Below are 27078 nucleotides of genomic sequence, written 5' to 3' on the forward strand. Positions count from 1 at the left end.
AAATATTTGGATCAATAGTAAATTTCGTATATAAAAATATTTACATCAATAGTAGATTTTTTCCCGTATATCATTTTTGAATAAAAAATATTTGGATCACAAATAACATTTTTCGTAAATAATAACATAAATATTATTTTTATTTAGGTATCATTTACAAAAATATTTGGATCAATATTAAATTTTCGTATAAAAAAATATTTAGATCAATACTAGATTTTTTGGCCTATTCCATTTTTGAATAAAAAATATTTGGATCATAAATAAAATTTTCCGTATATAAAAATATTTAAATCAATAATAGATTTTTTTCCCGTATACAAACTTCATTTTTGTTTAGATATCATTTACAAATTATTTGGATCAATAGTAAATTTTGTATTTAAAAGTATTTAGATCAATAGTAGATTTTTTTCTTCCATATATCATTTTTGAATAAAAAATATTTTGATCATGAATACTATTTTTCGTAAATAATAGAGTTTTTCGCTATACAATATTATTTTTATTTAGATATCATTTACAAAAATATTTGGATCAATATTAAATTTTCGTATATAAAAATATTTAGATTAATAATAGATTTTTTGAATAAATTTTTCCCGTATATCATTTTTGACTAAAAAATATTTCGATCATAAATATCATATTTCGTATATAAAAAAATATATATTAATAATTTTTTTTTTTGGAAGAAAGAAGTGAGAAAGTAATGAAAGAGAAAAAAATAGAGAATGAAGAGAGATTTGATAAGTTTAATAAAATATAAGAGTTGTACTATTTTAATTATAAAATTAAGAACTTTATAGTGCAAAGACCAAAAAACCATAATTTTAATGTGGTGGTAAAAAATCAAATAAGAGTATTTTTTTTTACTTTTCCACAACCATTAATGTTACATTATAGATAATAATAAGTAATTATAATTAATGTTTATTTATAAAATATTTTTGTTACATACATTTAATTAAATCACAACTTACCTTAATCTTTAAAATCAGATCTTTTAAATCAGATTTTGATATATAAAAATATTTTAGGAAAAGTGAAACTGCCGCCGGTGCTCTATTCTATATAATCGTGTTCGTGGGTTAACTTCTATTGTCACTACCTTAAGCTATTCCGTTGAAGGTCGAATCGAAAGGGGCGATGATCATAATGAGAGAGCTATAGTAGGAAATACCAATTCCAATCCCATCTCAAAATCAAGAAAAGAAGAAAAAAAATTTAGGTCTGAATTTGAAGGTGTCGCCATCCCTTTTCATCGAAGGGGTTTGGCTTTGGTATCTGATATTCTGCCCTCTTTTTTTTCTCCTCTTCATCTTTCTGTCCCTTCAAATTGAATTGGGTTTTTTCCTACTATGATAGATCTTTCGAAATTTACACTTGATATGAGCCCCGAATTTTTGCGAATTCTTGATTCTCACGAAATTTATTTTTTGTTTAAGATCTATTGTCGGTTTTTTGCACTTATTTGATTTTTGGATGGGGAAACAGATGCATGTTGTTTTCTCGTTGAAGAATCGATGCGTATATAAAAAGCTTGATTAACATGTTTTTCAGAAATTGGGTGATTTTGTTGTAATTGAGAAGCGGTCAGACAACCGTAGGGATGGAATCCATAGATGCTGAGTTTTTTTTCCGACTGTGATAGATCTTTCAAATTGTACACTTAATATGAGCCCCGAAACTTTTCATTTTCTTTACGAATGTTGATTTTTATGAAACTTGTTTTTGCTATCGGTCTTGATTCGAAACTATGCTTTGGCGGATAAATGTGTGTCCCTGGTAATGGTATTGGTGGGCTATCGGTTTTGATTTGAAACTATGCATTGGTGGATAAATGTGTGTACATAGTATTGGTATTGGTGGGCTATCACTCTTGATTCGAAACTATGCGTTGGCGGATAAATGCGTGTACCTAGTATTGGTATTGGTGGGCAATCAATCTTGATTTGAATGCGTTGGCGGATAAATGTGTGTACCTGGTATTGATAGGCTATCGGTCTTGTTTCAAAACTATGCGTTGGCGGATAAATGTGTGTACCTGGTATTGGTATTTGTGGGCTATCGGTCTTGATTCGAAACTATGCATTGACAGATAAATGTGTGTACCTGGTGTTGGCATTGGTGGGCTATTGGTCTTGATTCTTAAACTATGCTTTGTCGAATAAATATGTGTACCTGGTATTGGTATTGGTGGGTTGTTGGTAATTGGCTTGGAATTTCCACGATATTTCAAAGAGAGTAGTTGGTATGCTGGAAATCATATCTCACCATTTTTATGGTATGCTATTTTTTCATACATATGGTATATTGTTAGTAATTGGCTCGGAATCTCCACGATATTTCTAAGAGAGTAATTGGTATACTGGAAATCATATCTCACCATTTTTATGGTGTGCTATTTTTTCATGCATATGGTATATTGTTAGTAATTGACTCGGAATCTCCACGATATTTCAAAGAGAGTAGTTGGTATATTGGAAATCATATCTCACCATTTTTATGGTGTGCTATTTTTTTATGCATATGGTATGTTGTTAGTAATTGGCTCGGAATCTCCACGATATTTCAAAGAGAGTAGTTGGTATACTAGAAATCATATCTCACCATTTTTATGGTGTGCTATTTTGTCTGGAAATCAAATATCAATATCAAAATAAAATAAAAACAAAATTAATGGTCAGAATTTGAAGGTGCCGCCATCCCTTTTCATCGAAGGGGTTTGGCTTTGGTATCTCATATTCTGCTGTCTTCTTTTTCCTCTTCATCTTTCCGTCCCTTCAAATTGATTTGGGTTTTTTTCCTACTGCAATAGATCTTTTCAAATTTACACTTGATATGAGCCCCGAAACTTTTCATTTACTTTATGAATTCTTGAATTTTATGAAATTTGTTTCTTCTTTTAGATCTTTTGACCTTTTTTCGCACTTATTTGATTTTTGGATGGGGAAACAGTTGCATGTTGTTTTCTTGTTGAAGAATCCGTGCGTATATAAAAAGCTTAATTATAGCAACTGCTTGTTTATGATAAACATGTATTCAGAAATTTGGTAGTTTTGTTGTAATTGAGCAGCGGCCAGACAACCGTAGGGATGGAATCCACAGATGCTGAGTTTATTTGTCTCATCATTCTACTAATTCCATCTCACATTTTCTTATGCTCAGCTTAAATTCAGTAATAAAGAAATTTAAATATGTACATATATTAGATTGATATATGAAAAAAACCATAATTTCACAAAATTGAATAATCAGAAAAATGAAGTACCACAACTATAGTACATGGTATATGATAAATGTGTGTAACTGATGTTGGAATTGGGGGCTATCGGTCTTGATTCGAAACTATGCGTTGGCGAGATAAATGTGTGTTAAACTATGCGTTGTCGGATAAATGTGTGTAAAACTATGCGTTGGCGGATAAATGTATGTACTTGGTACTGGTATTGGTGGGCTATCGGTCTTGATTCGAAACTATGTGTTGGCGGGATAAATGTGTGTAAAACTATGCGTTGGTGGATAAATGTGTGTAAAACTATGTGTTGGCGGATAGATGTGTGTACCTGGTACTGGTATTGGTGGGCTATCGGTCTTGATTCAAAACTATGCTTTGGCGGATAAATGTGTGTCCCTGGTATTGGCGGGCTATCAGTCTTGATTCGAAACTATGTGTTGGCGGATAAATTTTTATACCTGGTACTGGTATTGGTGTGCTATCGGTCTTGATTAAAAACTATGTGTTGGCGGATAAATGTGTGTACCTAGTATTGGTATTGGCGGGCTATCGATCTTGATTCGAAACTATGTGTTGACCGATAAATGTGTGTACTTGGTATTGGTTATCGGTCTTGATTCGAAACTATGTGTTGTCGGGTGTGGTATACTGGAAATCATATCTCACCATTTTTATGGTGTCCTATTTTTTTAAGCATATGGTATATTGTTGGCAGTTGGCTCGGAATTTCCACGATATTTCAAAGAGAGTAGTTGGTATACTTGAAATCATATCTCACCTTTTTTTATGGTGTCCTATTTTGTCATGCATATGGTATATTATTGGTAGTTGGCTTGGAATTTCCACGATATTTCAAAGAGAGTAGTTGGTTTACTAGAAATCATATCTCACATTTTTTATGGTGTCCTATTTTTTCATGCATGTGGTATATGGTTTGTAATTGGCTCGTAATTTCCATGATATTTCAAAGTGAGTAGTGGTATATTTGAAATCATATCTCACCTTTTTTATGGTATCCTATTTTTTCATGCATATGGTATATTGTTAGTAATTGGCTCGGAGTTTCCACGACGAAAAAGTATTCAAACAACAAGTATCTCATAGAGGAGAAAATGCTCTGGAATTGGATAAATTACACATCTAATTGGTTAGTAGGCTGTGTGGCTCAATGTTAAATGTGCCCGGAAATTATGCTTTGGGTGTAATGACTGAAGTGGACCCCAAGGCGGTGTAGGTTTGGTGTTCCTAGCTGTATATTTGGAGCTATCTTTGCAGGGTGGATCAACTGCTGACTGACTGTTTTATAATAATGTTTTCACATTTCATTTTTTTTCCAGAATTGGATCAACTGCTGACTGACTGTTTCACAGTAATGTTTTCGCATTTCATTTTGTTCCAGAATTTGGATTGTCATAGTGTTGATTAAGTATATGATGGAACCAGTTTGTTTGGCATGGATATTGGTAGAGTCATCAGATAAGCCTAGGCATTTGATCTTTTGCAGCTGATGGGATCTATGGGTACTTTAATTTGGTCGGATAGTGGATGAACTATGCTTTGTGGATCAGTCTGTTTTGATTGTCATTATAACTGGATCAGAAAATCGGTAGTTGACTCTCGCTGTGTTAGAGCATCCAGACAGCATTGTACAGTGCTTTTAGTCCTGCGTGGTAATGGTGGTTTAACCTGACTGGAGCAATTTTGCTTTGAAGCAAAACTGTCCCGCGCAGGCTCGCATTTTGATTTTTGTGCAGCCGTGTACTTGTCAATAGATTGGGATGATTTTGGTGTTACAATGGGAAAGCTTGGCACATTTGGAGCGGTTCACCGCTAGAATCGATAACGGCAGAGTATTTTCTAGGATAGTCAGCATAATTTGGTTCACTTCCTAGGGATCCTAAAGAATTAAAGTGATCTCTTGTACAGAAAGATGTTACACGGCAGTTTTGGAACTGCTATTATTGTCTGAGCTGGATAAAACTAAAGATTAAGACATTGTTTATTTCCACTTTCTAATCAGAGGCTGGATGGTCAAGAACATTAAGGAAATTGTGTGAGCTGTGTTGGTCTTGGAATATCATTCCTGGCACACTATGCCGATCACCACTGAAAATCTGTGAATAAAATATTTTCCTAGCTCATTGACGAAGAAAGCCTTCACGTGGTTTACCACTCTTCCCCCAAATTCCATCTTCATATGGAATCAATTGGAGAAAGTATTCCACGAACAACTCTATATGGGATAGTCGAAGGTTACTCTCAAAGAATTGGCCAGTGTTAGGCGAAAGGTGGCTGAAAATAATTATGATTACCTAAATAGGTTTAGAACTTTTAAATCATGGTGTTTCACCAAGTACCAGAGCACAAGTTAGTCAAACTAGCAGCAGGGGGTCTCGATTATTCCATTAGGAAGAAATCGGATATCCAATACCTAATGTACATGGCCCAATTGGCCGACAAAGTTCCACAAACCAAATAATTAAAGGCTTAGAAGGTCAGAACGGCAAAGTTTAGTAAAAAGAAAGTAGCTTATGGCGAGATAGACAATGCAGAAAATGCTTATGGCGAGATAGACAACGCAGAAAATGCTTTTCACTCAAATTATGAGTACGTCGAAGATGGCTGATGTCAAAACCATACCGGAACTTATGGAAGAGGAGGCTCGGAGGCAAGATAAACTCGCGTCCACTTTGACCAACATTATTCAAGTGAAAAACAAGCACTTATCTGAGATTGAAGCAAGATGCACCCAGACTACGGAAAATGTGAATTCTGCTATGACAGAAAACGATTTACTCATTCAATCTTATAATAAAGGTAGACTTATTGAGCCTGAGTTACTTTTCACTAATTTGGATCAGGACTTGTATGTGTTGTGGTTGTGGGTGTTTAATTTTTTGTGTTTCTAATTTGCAACTTGTGCTTTGGTTACACATACAACTGCCAGTTTCTGGAAATAACCAAATATTGCTAGAATGATTGCACCATAAAATATGGCATAGTTTAATTGAATTGATTTTGGATGAATATTATGCTTGAACTTTATTTTACAATTGTAAGAGTTGATTATTAATTCTAAATTTCGTGATCTTTGAATTTGGAGATGAAGAAAATACAGGCAAGTGCTAAGGATCACTTCCAAAGGATTTTTAATGATCACGAAAAGCTTAAATCGCAACTGGAATCTCAGAAAAGTGAGCTTGAATTGCGGAGAATTGCTTTGGAAAAACGTGAAGCACATAATGAAAGTGAAAGAAAAAAGTTGACACTGTGCCAATCCTTGAAGCTATGAAGCAAAGATATAATGAGGAGGAAGCCGAAGACAGCTACAGAACTATGTTCATTGTGGGAAGAGTATCTAAAAGACCCAGATTGGCATCCGTTCAAAGTTGTCATGATTGACGGGAAAGAAAGAGTTTCTTTCTTCTTTTCTTCTAATGAAGAAGTGAGGATCCTAAAACAACCCATAAGATCAAAAAGAAGCAAGATGTTACTTTCTATGAGTAAGAGCATTTTGGTAAGATTTTAATGTGTGTTGAATAAACCGTATTTAGCTATATCAATCAAATGAAGTAGTGTATGTTGATTTATAAGTCATCTTTTAGCCTTTACGCCAAGGCATTGTTATACTATTAAGACAAAAATTTGGTAGTGAATCTTTGAATTTGTCAAAATTGTTTAATTAGTGAATCTCTTTATCTTTCAGCGCATGAAGCTTATGCGTCACCTCGTGTCAAGGTCACTGCCAAACCCATTCTATTTGTCAGGAACTCTAATCTGTTTTAGTTCGGTTTAGATCAGTGGCCCCTATTAGGGATGTTGCTTTTGTTTTGTGTTTTGTTATTTCACCTTTCATTTTTTGACGCTGTTATATTCAATTTATGTCTAAGATGTGTTCATAATCCCTAGGGAATGAGACTAACAAGTATGGAGCTATTGTTAGTAGTCTCATTTTCTCTGTTATCTCGGGTTATCCTTATAACATTCAAGAAACTCAAGGATTAAAACTGTTTAAATTGGCCAGTTGTGTTGAATGAGAGCAAGTAGACTGTTAATTAATCTCTATATTACATACAATCCATGAGTCTTTTCACTTGTATACAACTTGCTATAATATTTGGAAAAAATGACAATGTATATTTTAGTGATATTCAAACCTTTATGATGTTTTTCATAATTTGGCCACCTTTTTTATGACAGATGATAACATCATATTTTATGTTAATCGAACAGGTTTCAGTTTCTTGTTACTAATGATGATTCAAAGAATATGATTGAGAAATTAGATAGTGTCGACATAATTTATGTCTTTTTGGCCTTCATAAGAATTATGAGTTAGTTCAAAGTCATATCCTTTTTTGAGCTTGAGATTCAACTAACCTCACACATATTGTTGTTTTGCTTTTGATTTTACACCTCGTGGAGGAGGTCAAGAAATTTGTAGTGGAGGATGTCCTAAGTGAATTTGTTGCAATGGTTTGGTCATACTGATTATAAGTGTTACTCTTATTGGCTTCCTATAAACACTAGTAAATCTGACTTTACCTACTCATTTGACTTGGCTTAAATGACTAAAAAGGGGGGAAACTCGAAATTCTTCCATCGATGTGTAATGAATAGAAGGAAGACAAATGAGATATGTAGCTTGGAGTCTCGAGATGCTTTGATAACTAGGGTTCAAGAAATAAAGCGGGGAATAGAGCAGTTCTAAATGAGTTTGAGTTTAGAAATATCAAAGCGGAGGATAATATTGTGCTCAAAGGGGAATTCTTAGAGGGAGAGATTCGAAGGACATTTTGGGATTGTGACAGTTCGAAGAGTTCAGGTCCAAAGGTTCAGATGATGTATCATTTGGATTTATTAAAGAGTTCTGGGAGGTGATTAAAAGTGACTTCATTAGATTAATTGGAGAGATTCATATGAATGGGAGGATAGTTCGTGGTGCGAATAGCTCATTCATAACCTTAATTCCAAGTTCTGTTAATCTGGTAAAGTATAATGAGTTCCAACCTATATCTCGAATTGGTTGTATGTACAAAATGTTGGCAAAATTGTTTGCAAACAGACTAAAAAGGTGTTACATAAGGTGATTTTGGAAGCACAATTTGCTCTTATTGAGAAAAGGCAGATGCTAGATTGCATTCTTATAGCAAATGAGTTGGTAGACAATGCTAAGCGTAGGAAAAAAAGCTCTAATTTTGAAGTCGATTTTGAGAAAGCATTCGACTCGGTGGACTGGAAATATCTGGATTGTATGATGATGAGAATTTTATTTAATGATAAATAGAGGGGATGGATTGCAGAGTGTCTATAATCAGCGACGATTTCGGTGTTGGTAAATGGGAGACCAACTAAAGAATTTGTATTCGGAGTAGGTCTTAGGGAAGGGGACCCATTGTCTTCGTTTTTTTTTCTGATAGCGGCAGAGGGTCTGAATCTAATGATGTCTAGAAATTTAAAAAGAACCTTTTTGACAGATATCAGTTTGGAAATGGCGAGGTGAAGATTTCAATATTCAATACGCAGATGACACAATTATAATATGTGAGAGAAGATGGAAGAATATCTTGGCAGTTAAGGCAATCTTGCAGTTATTTGAATTGGTGTCTGGGTCGAAAGTGAATTTTCTCAAGAGTTCGTTAACTGGGGTTAATTTAAACCAATCTTGGCCGGAGGCAACCATTGCTTTAAATTTTAAAGTGGGGGAGTAAACTTTTAGTATTTAGGGCTGCCGGTGGGAAGCAATCATCGGAGGGAACGAGAGTGGAAACCTGTGGTGGAAACAGTTCAAAATAGGTTGTCTTCATGGAACAATAAACATATTTCAGTGGGTGGCCGTATTATCCTACTGAAAGCTGTCTTGTATGCCTTACCGGTATACTATCTTTCTTTCTTCAAAGCTCCGACATGTATTATCGTTATGCTAGAATCTACTTTTAAAATTTTTCTGTAGGGTGAAGGGATAGAAAGTGGAGAAAGATGATTTTGCTATTATTGATGAGGTGCAGTTGACTTCTTGGAGGTGGCTTAAATGTAAAGTTGGTGAATTCAACTACTCTCTCAATCAATGGATATCAAATCCAAGGGAATGTCTAAGGTGTTAGTGGCGTTTGCGAGATTGGGTGGTGAGAAGGTGTTGCAGTTATTTTGCTGAACCTGGGAGCTGTGAAGGCTCAAATTTAGCATAATTTGGATTTTGCAGGTTTGGAGAAAGTGTTGAGGCAGATGGTCCATCAGTTTTCTGTTTTATGTTCCGGTTGGATATTCGAGTAAGTAGCGGAGAATCTAGAGTTTCACTGCAGTGATGTGATGGTTTTTGAGTTCGCAGGTCTGGTTGTTGTTTTAGTTTGAGTAGCGTATCTCTAAGGATTCGGTTGCAGGGTGTGGTGTAGGTTACTGTTAGGGAGAGGGTCCTGGTTTTTTGCCTCTGTTTTATTCCAGTGTTGCATTCTTATAGTTTTGGTCAGTTGTTTTGGGTCTACTGTACTTGTCAATAGCTTGGGATGATTTGGTGTTACAGTGGGAAAGCTTGGCACATTTGGAGCGGTTCACCGCTAGAATCAATAACGAAAGAGTATTTTCTAGGATAGTCAGCATAATTTGGTTCAGTTCCAAGGGATCCTAAAGAATTAAAGTGAACTCTTGTACAAAAAGATGTTGCACGACAGTTTTGGAACTGCTATTATTGTTGAGCAATATGGATTCAGTTGAATGGCATTGTTTATTTCTACTTTCCAATAAGAGGCTTGGATGGTCAAGAACATTAAGGAAATTGTGAGCTGTGTTGGTTTTGGAATATCAGTCCTGGCATATTATGCCAATCACCAATCAAGAGGTTTTGCAGAATTAATAATTAATGTGATACTGGTTTGCTGGTTTTAGTCTAGGTGGTGTCAGGTTGCTTTCTTGCTGCCTTGGGATCTATTTTAGTTATAAATAAATAACTTCTTAGGCTTTTAAATTTTTTTACTTCAAATGTAAGAAGTGCTTTAAATAGTAATCAATACTAAGAAAGATTGCAGGTTAGCATTGATCCTAGAAATTAGTTAGATTGTGTGATTATTGAAATAGAGATTGCTTGATTTAAAAGATTTGGTATATAAGTGTAATTGAATGTTAAATCAAAATCAAGTAAAATTGGGTTAATTTTTTTAATGTTTAAGACTAGATTTGTAGGAATGATTAAGATTTGGAAGTAAAGTCATAAACATTGAGGACAAAAATTAAAATGTGAGAAACGTAAATGTGCTTAATTTAAATGTGCAAAAAATTTAATTTTCTCGTTGGTTTGGCGTTTATGCTTAAGAACTTAGAAATTCTAGTATAGTTTCTATGTCATTTTGCTGTGAATATAAGAAGTTAAAAATTTTAGAATTTAAGAAGTTAGAAATTCTAGCTGTTTAGAATAAAAAACCCAGGTTTCAATGCTTAGTTGTAATGGAAAGTTTTAGCATTCTTAATTTTTGGTCCCCACAATAGATACATGATATTTTTAAGTGTTTTAGGATAGTATGAGTTACAGAATTTTACTGAGCCTTTTTAAATTTCCCCCCTAATGTCTCTCATTCACAATAATTTATATATTGGTTCAGCATTGAAAAGCAATGAAAGGCACTACAAACAGCTATATTTGGTTTACTTTATCGTATTTATAGTCATAGCCTTATCATGTGAGAAAGATTGTGTAGTACAAAGCAGAGGGATTTGGTTATATATTTTTATTTGCACAACTATGCATATGGATATGGATGCTGATTAGTGTTAATATTGAAATGGGATATTTATCAAATTGAAGCTATATATGCTACTACTACACTGATACTGGGAAAACGAAAATTCCCTTACTTTATGTACATTTTTGCTTTAGTTGCTATCATGGAAATATATATTTCATATATAATCAGACCTTGTGCAACTTATTCACTAGATTTTCTGTCAAAATTTATCAACCAGGTATTAGGCAACACGAAATATGATGTACTTGTTATTTCAATACTGAGGCTCATGTAGAATTTTGCAAAGCACTGTTGTGTTTATGTTTTTCTAAGTTTGCGAGTCTTGCAGAGTTTGTTCAAGTCGCCCTGGTGTGCAGAGTCTATTCGGAGTTATTTTCGGTGCAAGTTATTTTAGTCTAGGTGTTTTTTGCATTGCTCTGTCTGAAATGATAAGCATTTTTATTGTCATGATGTATTGAATTGATTACCAGTTAGAGCTAAATGTATTGGACTTGGTAGTACTAAATTAATATTTTTGGCTTTTAAAAAAATCAAACATATAATTAAATTTCAAAACAATTACTCTGAATCAAGTATTGCAGGTTTTTCAAGTAGCTTTTCAGCAAAATGCAGAAAACAATTGAGGTAGAAAATTTAAATTTAAAATGTTGCATGATTAGAGAAATTTGAAAAACTAGACTTTTGTAATATTAATGTATGGTTTGCTTATCTTAGACTAGATATATATTGTAGTTCATTGAGTGCTAGGTAAAATTGTATGATGCTTGAGATGGAGTCAAATTGACAAAGAAGATGCTAATAGTTAAAAATAAAAATTATAGTTTATATAATTAAATTAGTAAAAGTATTTGTTTTATGACCAAAATAAAATTATTTCTTTTAATTTAATTAATTCAATAACTTAAAATTATTGCATGTTTTTAAGATGTAACCGAACGTGTTTTTAACAACTCCAACTTTTTAATTTGCAATTCAAATAGAATGCTATTTTTTTAATTATTTTTTTCATATCAGTATTTTTCAAATTGAAAAATATTTAAAATGATGTTACATATTTAAAAATGGTCAATTATTTATGATAGTTTTAATATACAGTTCATTTAATATGACTATTGTACATTATACAATTAAATTTATCATTTTATATTTACAAGTGCTGCTAAATAAATTATAAATTATGTACCAATTAAAATTAATGGACACAACCAATTTTACGGTGTTGGTGGACTTTTTGTTAATTTGTAATTCCTTGTGTCGAGGCAGGTTGTTACTCGAACACAAGGTGTATCGAAGTGTGTAACAGTTTGTTACACATAAGTTTGTTTTAAATCTAGATAGATTTGATTTAGATTTAAAATAGATTAGATTTGATTTAGCTCCAAAATAGGTATTTTGGGCTTTTATAGTTTTGGGCTTTGGCTTAGGGAGAAGACTAACCTAAATCTATAAATAGGGAGTAACCCTCATTATTTGTAATCAAGTCATTAATCTTGTATTCACAGAAGTTGCAGTTGCAAGTGAATAACAGAATTTCCACAGTTTGTGGGCAGAGAGAAACTCTGCAGAAAATACTTCCTTCTTCTCTTTTAATTTCCGCAAACCCTAATCCTAGTTTTGTTCCTATTTTCTTCATTGTCATCTTTAACGATAAGGAATTACTCAAAGGTTTGAGAGTCTAATTCCAACATCTGGTATCTAGAGCTCCGGTTAATCGATTCAAGGCAAGAAGAATGGCGATGGCAATGAATCATCCGAATGGGCATTTTCCAGCAACACTACCAATTCTGAAAGGAGATAACTATGAGAATTGGTGCAAGCAGATGAAGGTTGTATTCTGTTGTCAAGATCTTTGGGATCTTGTAAAAGAAGGGGTAGAACCGCTTGCAGAAGGTGCGAAGGAGGAAGAAAAGGCTGCTTATAAAGAATTGAAGAAGAAAGATTATAAAGCTCTCTTTATAATCCATCAATGTCTGAGTCCAGATAATTTTGAAAAGGTTAGTGATATAGAATCTTCAAAAGAAGCTTGGGAGATTCTTGAAAAATCTTTTGGAGGTGCAGAAAAGGTGAAAGAGGTGAGGTTACAAACTCACAAGAGAACATATGAATTGCTTCAGATGGAAGATAGCGAAAGCATAACTGATTTCTTCACTAGGATTACGAAACTAGTGAATCAAATCAAGATATGTGGAGAAGTATTAACAACAAGAGCTGTTGTCTCAAAGATTTTGAGATCTTTGGCTCCTAAGTTCGACCACATCGTGGTAGCCATAGAAGAGTCGAAGGACTTGTCGAAATTGACAAAAGAAGAGCTTCAAGGGACACTTGAATCTCATGAACAAAGAATGGCTGAAAGAGCTGCAGGCAAGTCGAAGAGCGAAGTGGCTCTGCAGGCTCAGTCAGCAAACGAAAAGAAAGGCAAAGGAAGCTGGACTGGAAATAAAGGTAGAGGTGGCTACAACAATTCGACTGGTCGAAATCAGCAAGAAGGAAATTGGTCGAATCAGAGAAAACCTTCTTACCAAGGATACCAAAGAGGTGGTGCTGCAGGTAGAGGAAGAGGTGGTGGTCGAAAGCCTGACAAGAGTCACATTCAATGTTTCAACTGTCAGAAGTATGGTCACTATTCGACAGTTTGTCCAGAAAAGAATAAAAGTCAAGAAAGTGATGCAAAGTTTGCAAAACAAGAAGAAGAAGAGATGTTGTTGATGGTCACAACAAAAGATGAACATAAATTCAAGGACCAATGGTACTTGGATTCAGGATGCTCATCACACATGTCTGGAAGAAAAGATTGGTTTGTCAACATAAGACCCTCGATGAAAAATATGGTGAAATTTGCAAATGACAATACTCTAGCAGCTGAAGGTATTGGTGATGTAATGATTACGAGGAAAGATGGAAAGAGGTCAGTAATTTCCAATGTGTTGTACATACCAGGCATGAAGAGCAACTTACTCAGCATTGGGCAGTTGGTCGAAAAGAATTACAAAGTTTCGATCGAAGACAAGATGATGAGAGTTGTCGATGCAAGTGGGAGGTTAATCTTGAAGGCTCCTATGTCACAGAATAGAACCTTCAAGATCGAACTCAATGTGATGGAGCACGAGTGCCTTGCAACTGCAGCTAGCAGAGATGAATGGATATGGCACTATCGACTAGGGCATCTCAACTTCAATGACATCAGAGACTTGAAAAGAAAGAATATGGTTTCAGGACTGCCAGAAATCGACATTCCAAACGAGGTATGTGAGGAATGTGTGCAGGCGAAGCAGCACAAGAATAGCTTCAGCAAGGATGCAGGAAGTAAGTCGAAGGCTATTCTCGAAATCATATACTCTGATGTATGTGGACCAATCCAGGTGGATTCGAATGGAGGTAACAAATACTTTGTTACATTCATAGATGATTTCAGTCGAAAACTATGGACTTACCTGATCAAGAAGAAAAGTGAAGTGATCGAGGTATTTGTCAAGTTCAAATCTATGGTCGAAAGACAAAGTGGTCGAAAGCTCAAGGTTTTGAGAACTGATGGTGGTGGAGAATATGTGTCGAAAGACTTCGACATGTTATGTGAGAAAGAAGGGATTATGCATGAGGTGGTGCCACCCTACACTCCACAGCAAAATGGAACTGCAGAAAGGAAGAATAGAACCATCATGAATATGGTGAGAAGTATGTTGAAAGGAAAGCATTTACCTAAGGAATTTTGGGGAGAAGCAGTGTCGACTGCAACATACATTCTAAACAGATGTCCGACAAAGAAGCTAGAAGGAATTACTCCAGAAGAATGTTGGTCTGGTGTGAAGCCTAGCTTGAGCCATCTGAAGGTATTTGGATCTATAGCACATAGACATGTGCCAGATCAGTTGAGAAGAAAACTTGATGACAAGTCGAGTCAAATGATACTTATAGGATATCATTCGACTGGAGGATACAAGTTGTTCGACCCAGTGAACAAGCAAGTAGTGATCAGCAGGGACGTGATCATAGATGAGCTTAAAGAATGGGATTGGACTGAAAATGTCAAGAAGGATTCAGTGAGAATTCTTTATGACGAACCAGCTACTGAAGTCGAAAGAGAAGAAGTTCGACAAGAAGAAGTCAGAGGTGATGCAGGCTCAGGCAGACCTCAGAGAACAAAACACATGCCTGCAAGGTTGCAAGAATGTGTGATTACATCAGATGATGTAGTCAATGATGAAGGTGAGCTGGTACATTACGCTTTCTACGCAGATGTCGAACCTGTCAATGCAACTGAGGCATTGAAGGATTCGAAGTGGGTGAAAGCTATGAATGAAGAATTGAAGTCCATCGAAGACAACAATACTTGGTCACTTGTCGAATTGCCTCAAGGCAAGAAGGCAATTGATGTGAAGTGGGTATACAAGGTGAAGTGTAATCCAAAAGGTGAAGTGACTCGATACAAGGCGAGGCTTGTGGCAAAAGGATTTCTTCAGAAGGAAGGAATTGACTTCGATGAGGTCTTTGCACCTGTTGCCAGGATCGAAACGATCAGGTTGGTTGTTGGTCTAGCGAACATGAACAATTGGCACATGTGTCAGATGGACGTTAAATGTGCATTCCTGAATGGACCCTTGGACGAAGAAGTCTATGTTACACAACCAGTTGGGTTTGTGAAACACGGCGAAGAGAGAAAAGTGTACAGACTGCATAAAGCCCTGTATGGACTGAAGCAAGCTCCAAGAGCTTGGAATAAGAAGATCGACAGTTTCCTAAGGGAGAAAGAATTTGTGAAGTGCACAACTGAACATGGGGTATATGTAAGAAGAAGCAAGAGTGAATTGCTTATACTATGTCTCTATGTCGATGACTTGTTGATAACAGGTAGCTGCAAGAAAGAGATCGAAGGCTTTAAAGGTGATCTCAGCAAGGAATTTGAAATGTCAGATTTGGGCGAAATTTCATACTTCCTTGGTATCGAATTCTACAAGGGTAGTAGAGGCTTGATGATGCATCAAAGAAGATATGCAAGTGAAATTCTCAAGAGATTTGAGATGGAAGAATGCAATTCGACTTCGACACCTGCTGAAACAAGATTGCAACTGTCGAAGAACCCAGATGAAGAGGATGTCGACCCAACCCAATACAGAAGACTTATTGGGTCATTGAGATACCTTTGTCACACAAGGCCTGACTTAGCATACAGTGTAGGTATGATAAGTAGATTCATGCAGAAGCCAAAGGTATCACAACTAGCAGCGGCGAAGAGGATACTGAGGTATCTGAAAGGAACTCTCGACTATGGCATTCTGTTTCCTGCAGCTGATAAGGGAAAAGAATGCAAATTAGTGGGTTACACCGACTCGAGTTGGTGTAGTGATGCTGAGGATCAAAAATCCACAGCAGGATATGTGTTTATGCTAGGTGGTGCACCAGTTGCTTGGAGTTCGAGAAAGGAACCAGTAGTGGCACTATCATCATGCGAAGCAGAGTACATAGCTGCTTCTCTTTGTGCATGTCAAGCAACATGGATGGTGAACTTGGTCGAAGAGATAACAGGTAAAGATCATGGAGCAATTACCATGAAGATTGACAGCATGTCAACTATCAATCTTGCGAAGAACCCGATAGCACATGGTCGAAGCAAGCACATCGAAATGAGGTTCCATTATCTTCGAGAGCAGGTAGCTAAAGGGAAGATGAATTTGGAACACTGCAGAACTGAGAATCAGATTGCAGATATCATGACGAAGGGAGTGCTGGTCGAAATATTCAGAAGACTAAGAGCTATGATGAATGTTGATAGCTTAGACACAATGAATTAGGTGGTGTGTTAATTTGTAATTCCTTGTGTCGAGGCAGGTTGTTACTCGAACACAAGGTGTATCGAAGTGTGTAACAGTTTGTTACACATAAGTTTGTTTTAAATCTAGATAGATTTGATTTAGATTTAAAATAGATTAGATTTGATTTAGCTCCAAAATAGGTATTTTGGGCTTTTATAGTTTTGGGCTTTGGCTTAGGGAGAAGACTAACCTAAATCTATAAATAGGGAGTAACCCTCATTATTTGTAATCAAGTCATTAATCTTGTATTCACAGAAGTTGCAGTTGCAAGTGAATAACAGAATTTCCACAGTTTGTGGGCAGAGAGAAACTCTGCAGAAAATACTTCCTTCTTCTCTTTTAATTTCCGCAAACCCTAATCCTAGTTTTGTTCCTATTTTCTTCATTGTCATCTTTAACGATAAGGAATTACTCAAAGGTTTGAGAGTCTAATTCCAACACTTTTTAGTTTAAAAGAGACGCTCAAAGAACCATGTTTCTACATTAACTATAATTATTAAGGTTTAAGATTAACAATGGAGTAAGCGTTTTTTGTCATTTATTTCAAGCAATTGTCTCTAAATAACATTAAGTTACTAAGATTGCGTGAGTGCTAACAAAACTGTAGTAAGGTTGTTTATATATGATTTTTCCAGCCTCTATATAATTTTCTCTCCGTAGTTTGTATATATGATTATTCACTTAGTACTTTATTATATAGCCTTTGTTTTTTTGTCCCCATGGATGGGAAAAAATAGACTAGACTCATTGAATTTGTAACTTTATATCTATAAATTTAATTTTAAATATTATGCTAAGATTAATCATTTAAGATATTGAATTAAGTGTATGGTAAAATACAAAATGGAGTTTAAATTTTCTTTACTATATATAGCTTCATTACATCTATATTATGTTTCATTCGAGTTTTTAAACTTCTTTTTATGCGTTTGTAATACATTATTTATCTTAAGAATTTAATTACCCGTGCGGACGCACGAATCTTCTACTAATTATATATAAAAACAAGAATCACAAATTGCTATATTCATAAAATGCATCATGGTGAAAAAATTTAGAAGTAAAAGCCATAAAATTTTAACTTTAAACATATGTAAAAGAATAAGAGAATTAACAGAAGTGAAGTGAGTTTTTTAATAGATATTTGGATTTTTTAGTTAACATATTTTTATTATGGGATTGCTCAATGTATTCTTAGTGGTGCTCAACATATCTTTGTAAAAAATTATAAATGTCTTTCAAATAGGAGTCACATTTTGGTGCTCACATACCTTTGTAAAAAATTATAAATGTTTTTTAAATAGGAGACACATTTTTGAACACACCAAAAATCCACACCATAAATTAGCATGGATATGTATCTCCGTAAATACTACAGAAGTGAGTCACTATCAGAACATCCCCTTATCTCATTTTCATCGAAACTTACTCTGAAACAAAAAAAGTGCCCATGAGTATACACTGAGATTTTCAACTAAAAGAAAGTCAATGAAGAATGTCACCATAAAGAGACATTCAGGGTTATAAGACATTAAAGAAGTGTCAAAGAACAATAAAACCAAGTATTAATGCCAAAGTGTCTTGAAGCTTTAACTATCCAGTCTCGATGTGGCGTCGACCAGGGAGCCAACTGACGTGGCAATTGTGGTTTGGAAGAATCACAAGAATAAACTCGCAAGATTATGATCACTCAGAAACATGTCTAAAATCTCGAGAAAGACAATTGACAAAAATTATGCGTCGACTCAGGTGATGGTCGACAACCACAAAGAAGTTTTAGGACCTAGATAATTCTCCAGAATTTAAGTGTCAAACAAGGATGATGTCAACGACACATTTGGTAGTTATCCTCAAGAGTTCGTGGAAAGTTTGAAGCAGTTATTGCGACATGGTTTATAAACAAGCAGGAGATCATGGGTGACACGTATGGGCACTAGTGGAAGCCTGAAGGCTGAACGTGGACGAAACATATGAATCACCTAGTGGTTAGAACTGCCAATGATAGTTACTTGTAAATAGAACATATAGAAGACCCATACATTGTAACAACAATTGCACGATTTTATACATACTCTCTAGACAATTGGAGTACCCGAGTCAAAGAGCGAAACAATGCTCGAGAAACATGTATGCGTATGCATCCAATACTTTCATTGTTTTCTTGTTTCGTTAAATGAAATATTTATTTTTTATCTTTAATTTAACCTTTATTTAATTTTATTTAATGCACTTTATCTCCTTGTCATTTATCAAAACCCGTCTTCATTCAAGTTTTGTCGTTGCACCGTCTATGTACAAACAGTAACATTCATCTCTCTCTCTCTCTCTCTCTATTTCTCTCTCTCTCTCTCTCTCTCTCTCTCTCTCTATTTCTCTCTCTATTTCTCTCTCTCTCTCTCTCTCTCTCCTCTCCTGTCTCTCTCTCTCTCTCTCTCTCTCTCTCTCTCACACACACACACACACACGTGTTTTCATACAAATTATTTGCACAAATTGCTTTGGAGATTTTCCGAATTAATCTCACTAGGTTATTAAACTCGCAATTGGTTACCAAAAACACCAGTAAATAAAATGGAACGCCCAATGCAACCCTTTTGTGTGAATGTTTCTAAATATATTTGCAGAAAAATGTGTCATACGTTTCTTTTGAACGATTTTTCTCTATATAAAAACTTGATTTTTTTGAGTTTATGTTCTTGAAGAGTGGCTAGAAAATTCTTGAGATGTCTCGTAGAAATCAATTACCTTCCCAAGGTAATTCTCCAAACCTTAGAGATCAACGGGTAACGAAGACTGTCGGCATTTTTGGGATTCCAACTTAAGTTGAAGAAATGCCCACTATCATCAACTAGATAGTATCATCGACTGTATCGCCATATATGGTGAAGGAATCGCTGTAAAATCTAGGAGACCAAAAGCCTTCTTGCTTAAGTTTCATGTTGCCTCAAAAAGAGTACCCGTACGGCATGCCAAATGCAATGATGCAGGCATACACCCGAGTGCATCAGTATACTCATAATACACTATAGCTACGTCGTCTCCTTTATATATATATATATATATATATATATATATATATATATATATATATATATATATATATATATATATATATATATATATATATATATATATATATATATATATATTGGGCCGCAAGGTCCATTATGGCAAACTTTGGTCGAGCGGGACAACTTCCAGGAGGTATAAGGTGTGTGTATATATATATATATATATATATATATATATATATATATATATATATATTGGGCCGCAAGGTCCATTATGGCAAACTTTGGTCGAGCGGGACAACTTCCAGGAGGTATAAGGTGTTTCCCTCCAATTATGTCACATGTGATCAATAACTTCGTCCAGGTCATGAGACAAAAAATTTAGGCCAAAAGATTAATCTTGACAAGACTCAAATTTATTTGTCAACAAATTAAATTCTCATCTTTTGTAGGAAATTATGCATCACACGGGTTTTAGAAAATCCAATAGCCTAGGAAAGTATCTTGGGTTTTTAAATTTTTATTTGTTTTCTGTTTTATTTTCTTTTTGTGTCACTCTCTTATGTACTTTGTTAGTCTGTTTTCTATATCTGATACATAATATACTATCTTGTATTTCAAAAAAAAAATTGTTTATCATTCTGTCATTTCTTTTTTTATGATCATTACTAATTTTTTTGTATGTTAATTCCTTACATTTGAATCATAGAAATATTTTCTTTTTGTGTCACTCTCTTATGTACTTTGTTAGTCTATTTTCTGTATCTTATACATAATATACTATCTTGTATTTCAAAAAAATGATTGATTATCATTCTGTCATTTCCTTTTTTATGATCATTATTAATTTGTTTTGTATGCTACTTCCTTACATTTGAATCTTAGAAATATTTTCATTTTGTGTCACTCTGTTATTTACTTTGTTAGTCTGTTTTCTGTATCTTATACATAATATACTATCTTGTATTTCAAAAAAATATTTGATTATCATTCTGTCATTCCCTTTTTTTAATGATCATTACTAATTTGTTTTGTATGTTACTTCGTTACATTTGAATCATAGAAATATTTTCTTTTTCTGTCACTCTCTTATGTACTTTGTTAGTCTGTTTTTTGTATCTTATACATAATATACTATCTTGTATTTCAAAAAAATAATTGATTATCATTCAATAATTTCCTTTTTTATGATCATTACTAATTTGTTTTGTATGTTACTTCCTTACATTTGAATCATAGAATTTTTTTTTGTGTCACTCTCTTATGTACTTTGTTTGTTTGTTTTCTGTATCTTATACATAATATACTATATTGTATTTCAAAAAAATATTTGATTATCATTCTGTCATTTTTTTTTATGTTCATTACTAATTTTTTGTATGTTAATTCCTTACATTTGAATCATAGAAATATTTTCTTTTTGTGTCACTCTCTTATGTACTTTGTTAGTCTGTTTTCTGTATCTTATACATAATATACTATCTTGTATTTAAAAAAAACTGATTGATTATCATTCTGTCATTCCCTTTTTTAAAGATCATTACTAATTTGTTTTGTATGTTACTTCCTTACATTTGAATCATAGAAATATTTTCATTTTGTGTCACTCTGTTATTTACTTTGTTAGTCTGTTTTCTGTATCTTATACATAATATACTATCTTGTATTTCAAAAAAATATTTGATTATCATTCTGTCATTCCCTTTTTTTAATGATCATTACTAATTTGTTTTGTATGTTACTTCGTTACATTTTAATCATAGAAATATTTTCTTTTTGTGTCACTCTCTTGTGTACTTTGTTAGTCTGTTGTCTGTATCTCATACATAATATACTATATTGTATTTCAAAAAAATAATTGATTATCACTCAGTCATTCCCTTTTTTATGTTCATTTACTAATTTGTTTTGTATGTTACTTCCTTACATTTGAATCATAGAAATATTTTCTTTTTGTGTCACTCTCTTATTTACTTTGTTAGTCTATTTTCTGTATCTTATACATAATATACTATGTTGTATTTCAAAAAAATGATTGATTATCATTTTTTCATTCCGTTTTTTATGATCATTACTAATTTGTTTTGTATGTTACTTCATTACATTTGAATCACAAAAATATGCATGAAAACGGGACGGATTGGAGACGGTTATTACCTCCCCAAAACCCAAGTTCAATTCGCGAAACATTCACCGTTCTCCGCCTCTAATTCAAACATGAATCGAGAATTTAAATCCAAACCTCACACAAATAGTTTCGGGTATCCCCGTCCCTCTACAATCTATTTAGTGAAATCAATATTTTTAAATAGAAATACTTATTTTTTTCAAAATCAAATTACATTTAGAAATAATAAAATAATTTCAAAAAATTTCATTCATACATTTCAAATATTTTAAATAATAAATAAATATCAAAATATCAAAACATTCACCACATATTTAATATTATAAATTATCAAAAATAAATAATAATGTACATATTGAAATAAACAGGGAGGGTTCAGGGTGGGTATACTAGTGTCTCTATTACCCAATCCATCTCCATATTTTATGATCAAATACTATTATCGGTTGAGATTTAGTGTCAAATTAAACTTTGATATCTTGGTGTCATTTGGTGTATGTCTAAAAGACTTATACCAAACCTCAACCGTTAATAGCATTTGATCAAACTATTTTTTAAATAGCTTATTTTTTAGAAGAACAAATAGACGATATTTATTTTAAATTTAATTTAATATGACCGTTTGATCAATTATCTTAACGGTTGGAATTTGGTGTAAATCTTTTAAACTTACATCTAATGTTAATAGATCACACACACGCACACGCGCGCGTGCACACACACACACACACGCACGTACGCACGCACGCACAAATATATATAATTTTAGTATAATATATTGTGCTAATTTATACTTTGTTGATATTTAATTTTTAACATTTTTTATTAATTTAATTTAATCTATTTATTTTAGAGATTAATTGAAATACACGGTCAGTGTAAAACAATTTACACCATCATTCAATTAGAATGAGAGATTTTGACACATAAGATGAGAGAATTATGGAAGAAGTAGTTATTAAAATGATTTAGTTATAATTTATTTATTTTTATTCTTAATTTCATACTTATGTGTCAAAATAAATCATTCTAATAGGATGACAGTGTAAAGTTGCTTTACACTAACCGTGTATTGTAATTAATCACTTTATTTTAATACAATAGTTTTATAGTACAAAAGTTGATGATTCCCTTTTTAAATTTTTACTTTTTAATATAGTATTTCAGAGAATTTCTTACTAGACCCTCGGATTTCTCACGCACCTCTGAACTGGCAAAATTGTCCCTGCTTTCGTAGATGTACCTCCGGAAGCACTCTTTTTTTGTTTAACGTTATTTTGTTCTATAGATGTACAAACGAAAGCTTTCGTAGATGCATCTACAGAAGCATTTGATATTATATTCACGTCAGACTCTTCCTCTTCCCATTCTTCACTTTCTCATCGCTACCACCTCACTTTTTCTCAAACTCAAAAATCAAACTTCCAAACAAGTTTATTTCTTCCTCTCGAGTTCGGCCGGGAACGTCAAGATTAACTAGCAACACATTCCAACAAGTTCCTAACCATATTTAATCGGTAAGTTTTCGAAGTTTCGAGTTATTTTAGAGTTTTTAAAAATAGAGATTGAATTTGATTTTTAGGTGTAGAAATGATTGAGTAGTGTAAGAAATAAGGTTTAACTATAATGTAGGTCCTGGTTCAAGTGTAAAATGGACGATCAATCCATTAAAAAAGGGTTTGAACCCTCTGTAAGACAGACCAGACGCCATTGTTGTGTTTTGGAGATTTCATAACCTTCCGTAGGGGCATCCACAGAAGAATGGAACGTTGGGTCATTCCGTAGATGCACCTACGGAAGAAACTCATTTTTTCAAATGTAAGACACTTCCGTAGATGCATCTACGGAAGGTTCTGTGATGATATTTTTCTTTCTTTTTCTTGTTATAACTACCTAATAGCTTACTCGATTTTATTAAATCACAATGCAGACATGATGACCGACCATCCAGACAGAGTTATACATGGGAGGATTGCACATTATTCATCCGTGCGGCATGAACGGATGCGTGTAGTATCACAGGTGACAAATGGAGCTGTTGTTTCCGCTAATGTACCTGCTACACCAGATGTACCTGCTACACTCATTCTAGTTGGGACGTCTCCATCCGTTCCAGTTTACGGGCCTTCTCTGTCCGTTATAGTTGAGAGACCTACTTCATCTACTACTGCATCACGAAGGCCTCGGGATGATGCAGAGGGTTCCTCACATATGTCCGCTGCCCGCAGACGTTGACGGGGCAGTTCCTCTACTTCTTTGCCTGCGCTAGTAACATATTTTGTAGGATCTTCAGTGCTATCTACTGAGCTACGCGAGGATGATCCGGTGCCAGATCATGTCTGGTACCGGGAGGGTCCTATAGATGTGTCCCTAGTGACAGGTAAGGGTGTTCGCGGTGCGGTTTGGTTCGGTTTTAAGCATAAAAGTCATCCTAACCGCGAGATAAAAATGCATGCGGTTTGGTTTGGTTCGGTTAATTTTTAAAAAGTCATCCAAACCAAACCAAACCAAACCAATGCGGTTAGGATCGGTTCGGTGGTCTGCGGTTTACACCATAAAATAAAAATATACTGAAATAAAAAAAGGAAAATAATTCATTCTTCCATACATATATTACAGTATCATTAAAAAGAAGTTTTTCATACTAATTACACCAAAATAATTCATTCCTACATACATGTATTTTACACCAAAATTACTACCATATAAGTGTATCATATATTTTACAGTACCATACTATGTATTTTACATATACTACGTACTAAATTACTAATATAACTTGAGTTATTCATACTACATACTATATACAGTTTTTCATACTAATAAACTACATACTAAATAATAAACTACATACTACATATACAAGTATCAGATAACATCAGTTCTAAATATTAATACAACATTACAACTTCAGGACTAAATATTATCAGTACTACATATACACCAAATGTTTCTCTAGAATGAGTGAGAGAGAAATCAAAGAATGAAGTTGAACTGTTGAATAGGAAGGAAGAATGAAGGAATAGTGAGTCACATGACGTGAGTGTACAATATTGCAATTGGATTGGAAATATAATAAATTAATTATAGAAATTCAAAAGCTTAGTTAAATATACGGTTCGGTTCGGTTTGGTTCGGTTTTGTAAAATGAAAACTGCAAACCAAACCGAACCGTGCGGTTCGGCGCAAAAATCATCCAAAACCATCCAAACCAAACGCGGTTTTTGCGGTTTTCGGTTTGTATTGGTTCGGTTTGCGGTTTTCCTTTTGGATTTGTTCGGATACGATCACCCCTAGTGACAGGTTATGCAGATCATTCGGCTAGGCATATCTGAGATATAGAGGTAAATTTTCTTCGTTTATTACTTCTTATTATTTTTATTCAGTTTATGACTTTGCTTGAAGATAAGAGTGATTTTTTTTGGAAAATTTCAGGAGAGGGATCCCTAGAGGTTCTACAACCACGGACGGATGATTTCCGCTCTCGTGCAGCCTAACGAGTCGTGGTTCTGGGGTGCACTCATAGCTTCTGGTCTGAGGGACCTCTGCACGGTTGACTTCAAGAAGATTCATAACGGAATGCAGATGAAATATGCAGAGAGGTGGCATCCAAAGACCTCGTCCTTTCATCTTCCTCACGGAGAGATCAACATTACTCTAGACGACATTGCATGCTTCCTGCATCTATCTATCAGGGGTACCCTCCTTAGTCACGGTAGGCTGACGAAGGAAGAAGCGAAGGTGATGCTGATAGAGGAGTTAGGGGTTGATCTTGATGATGCGCTTGAGGAGGTAGAGATAACCCGCGGAGCGGACGTAAGGTTTCACACTTTACAACGGATATATGATGTGGAGATTCTTGCGGCACTAGAGGCTGTTAGTGACGAGGCAGAGGCGAACATACACAAAGAGTGGGTGCTGAGATGTTACTTGCTATATTTGATAGGCACTCAGCTCTTTGTGGACATGAGCTCGACCTACAAAGATGTCGTTTATCTAACGTATTTATCGGACATCGCACGTGTCCGTGAGCACAACTGGGGAGCAGATACACTGGCCTACACCTACCACCGACTAGGAGAGGGATATCCGTGGAAGGCGAGGACAGTGGCTGGCAACTATACCCTCTTAGTGGTAAAAAATTTTGTCCTTCTACATTTTCTCAAATTTTATTATATATTTGTGATAGTATGTTTGATCACCCTTTCTTTTTCATGCTTGGATACTACAATATTCCCTAACATTATTGGCTAGGGAGAGGTGTCGGGTTACACTGAGGACATTCCGTGTGCCAGAGCCTTCGCCCCCCTTAGAGGGAACCAGGTGCCGGATCCTTACAGGCGCTGTCTTGACCGCATGGCTACCGAAGACATCCACTTCGACTACTATGGTGATCACCATGAGACGGTTCCGTTTGATGAGATCGCACTATATTCTAGATGGTTGGCTTCCAGTTCGACCATCATTGTTTGTTATCTTCCGGAGCACGCTATGCGTCAGTTCGACTACCAACAGACGATACCTTGCCCACTTCTGACTTCTCTCCTATCGTCATGACCCTTCGGCAGCTGGATGAGGTCTTTGCAGACTGGGAGCACCACATGGTTCTTGCCGAGGCTCGGGAGACCACATCAGAGAAGGACTTGAGCTGCGTCGAGGGGTACATCACCTGGTACTACAGAATTTCACACACATACATGCTTCCCACCGCACCTGGATCACCGTCCAGACCAGCCCACAAGGAGATTTTGCAGACTTAACAAGCTCAGATGGACCACACTCAGGATGTTCTTCCTCGGTGTCGTGGGATAGCTGACATGGCGCGGGGAGACATTGTCGATGATTTATTCCCTGACGGGTCTGATGGCAGGCGTCTAGTGGAGGGCATCATTAGGGTGGAGAGGAGGCATTTTTGTATTGTAGAAACCGTTTCAGGACAGGTGGGGCACTCGAAGATAGACGCAGAGTAGACAACAAACGGCGCGGTGGACGCAGACATGGAGGCGGGGCCTGTAACATCCCAATTTTTCTATTTTATTTATCTAATAATTATTTTATTATTATTATTATTTACTTATTATTTGGGTGATAATTATTTAAATGTATATTATTGTGTTAATTTGGCTAATTGAGTTATTATAATTATTGGTGGAAT

At 34.9% G+C, this 27078-nt stretch overlaps 1 protein-coding gene, 1 long non-coding RNA gene and 1 pseudogene across 3 annotated transcripts; all 3 read left to right on the forward strand.

Annotated features, from left to right (window-relative positions):
• Positions 1-1034: 1034 nt before the first annotated feature.
• Positions 1035-11940, forward strand: LOC131610202 (uncharacterized). Of its 2 annotated transcripts, XR_009286414.1 has the most exons (3): positions 1035-6058; positions 6351-6758; positions 6948-11940. It is a non-coding gene; the product is annotated as an uncharacterized LOC131610202 (long non-coding RNA). The 2 variants fall into 2 exon arrangements; XR_009286413.1 differs by lacking the exon at positions 6948-11940 and having other exon boundaries at positions 6351-6834.
• On the forward strand, positions 2983-3159 carry LOC131615443 (small nucleolar RNA snoR143; annotated as a pseudogene).
• An 11918-nt stretch (positions 11941-23858) lies between the features above and the next one.
• On the forward strand, positions 23859-26683 carry LOC131614782 (uncharacterized). Its single transcript, XM_058886336.1, has 5 exons — positions 23859-24123; positions 24208-24323; positions 25416-26057; positions 26178-26390; positions 26492-26683. The coding sequence occupies exons 1-5, from the start codon at positions 23859-23861 to the stop codon at positions 26681-26683; spliced, it is 1428 nt and encodes a 475-aa protein (XP_058742319.1).
• Positions 26684-27078: the final 395 nt, after the last annotated feature.

This window comes from Vicia villosa, linkage group LG6 (assembly GCF_029867415.1).
Source record: "Vicia villosa cultivar HV-30 ecotype Madison, WI linkage group LG6, Vvil1.0, whole genome shotgun sequence".
Lineage (NCBI taxonomy): Eukaryota > Viridiplantae > Streptophyta > Magnoliopsida > Fabales > Fabaceae > Vicia > Vicia villosa.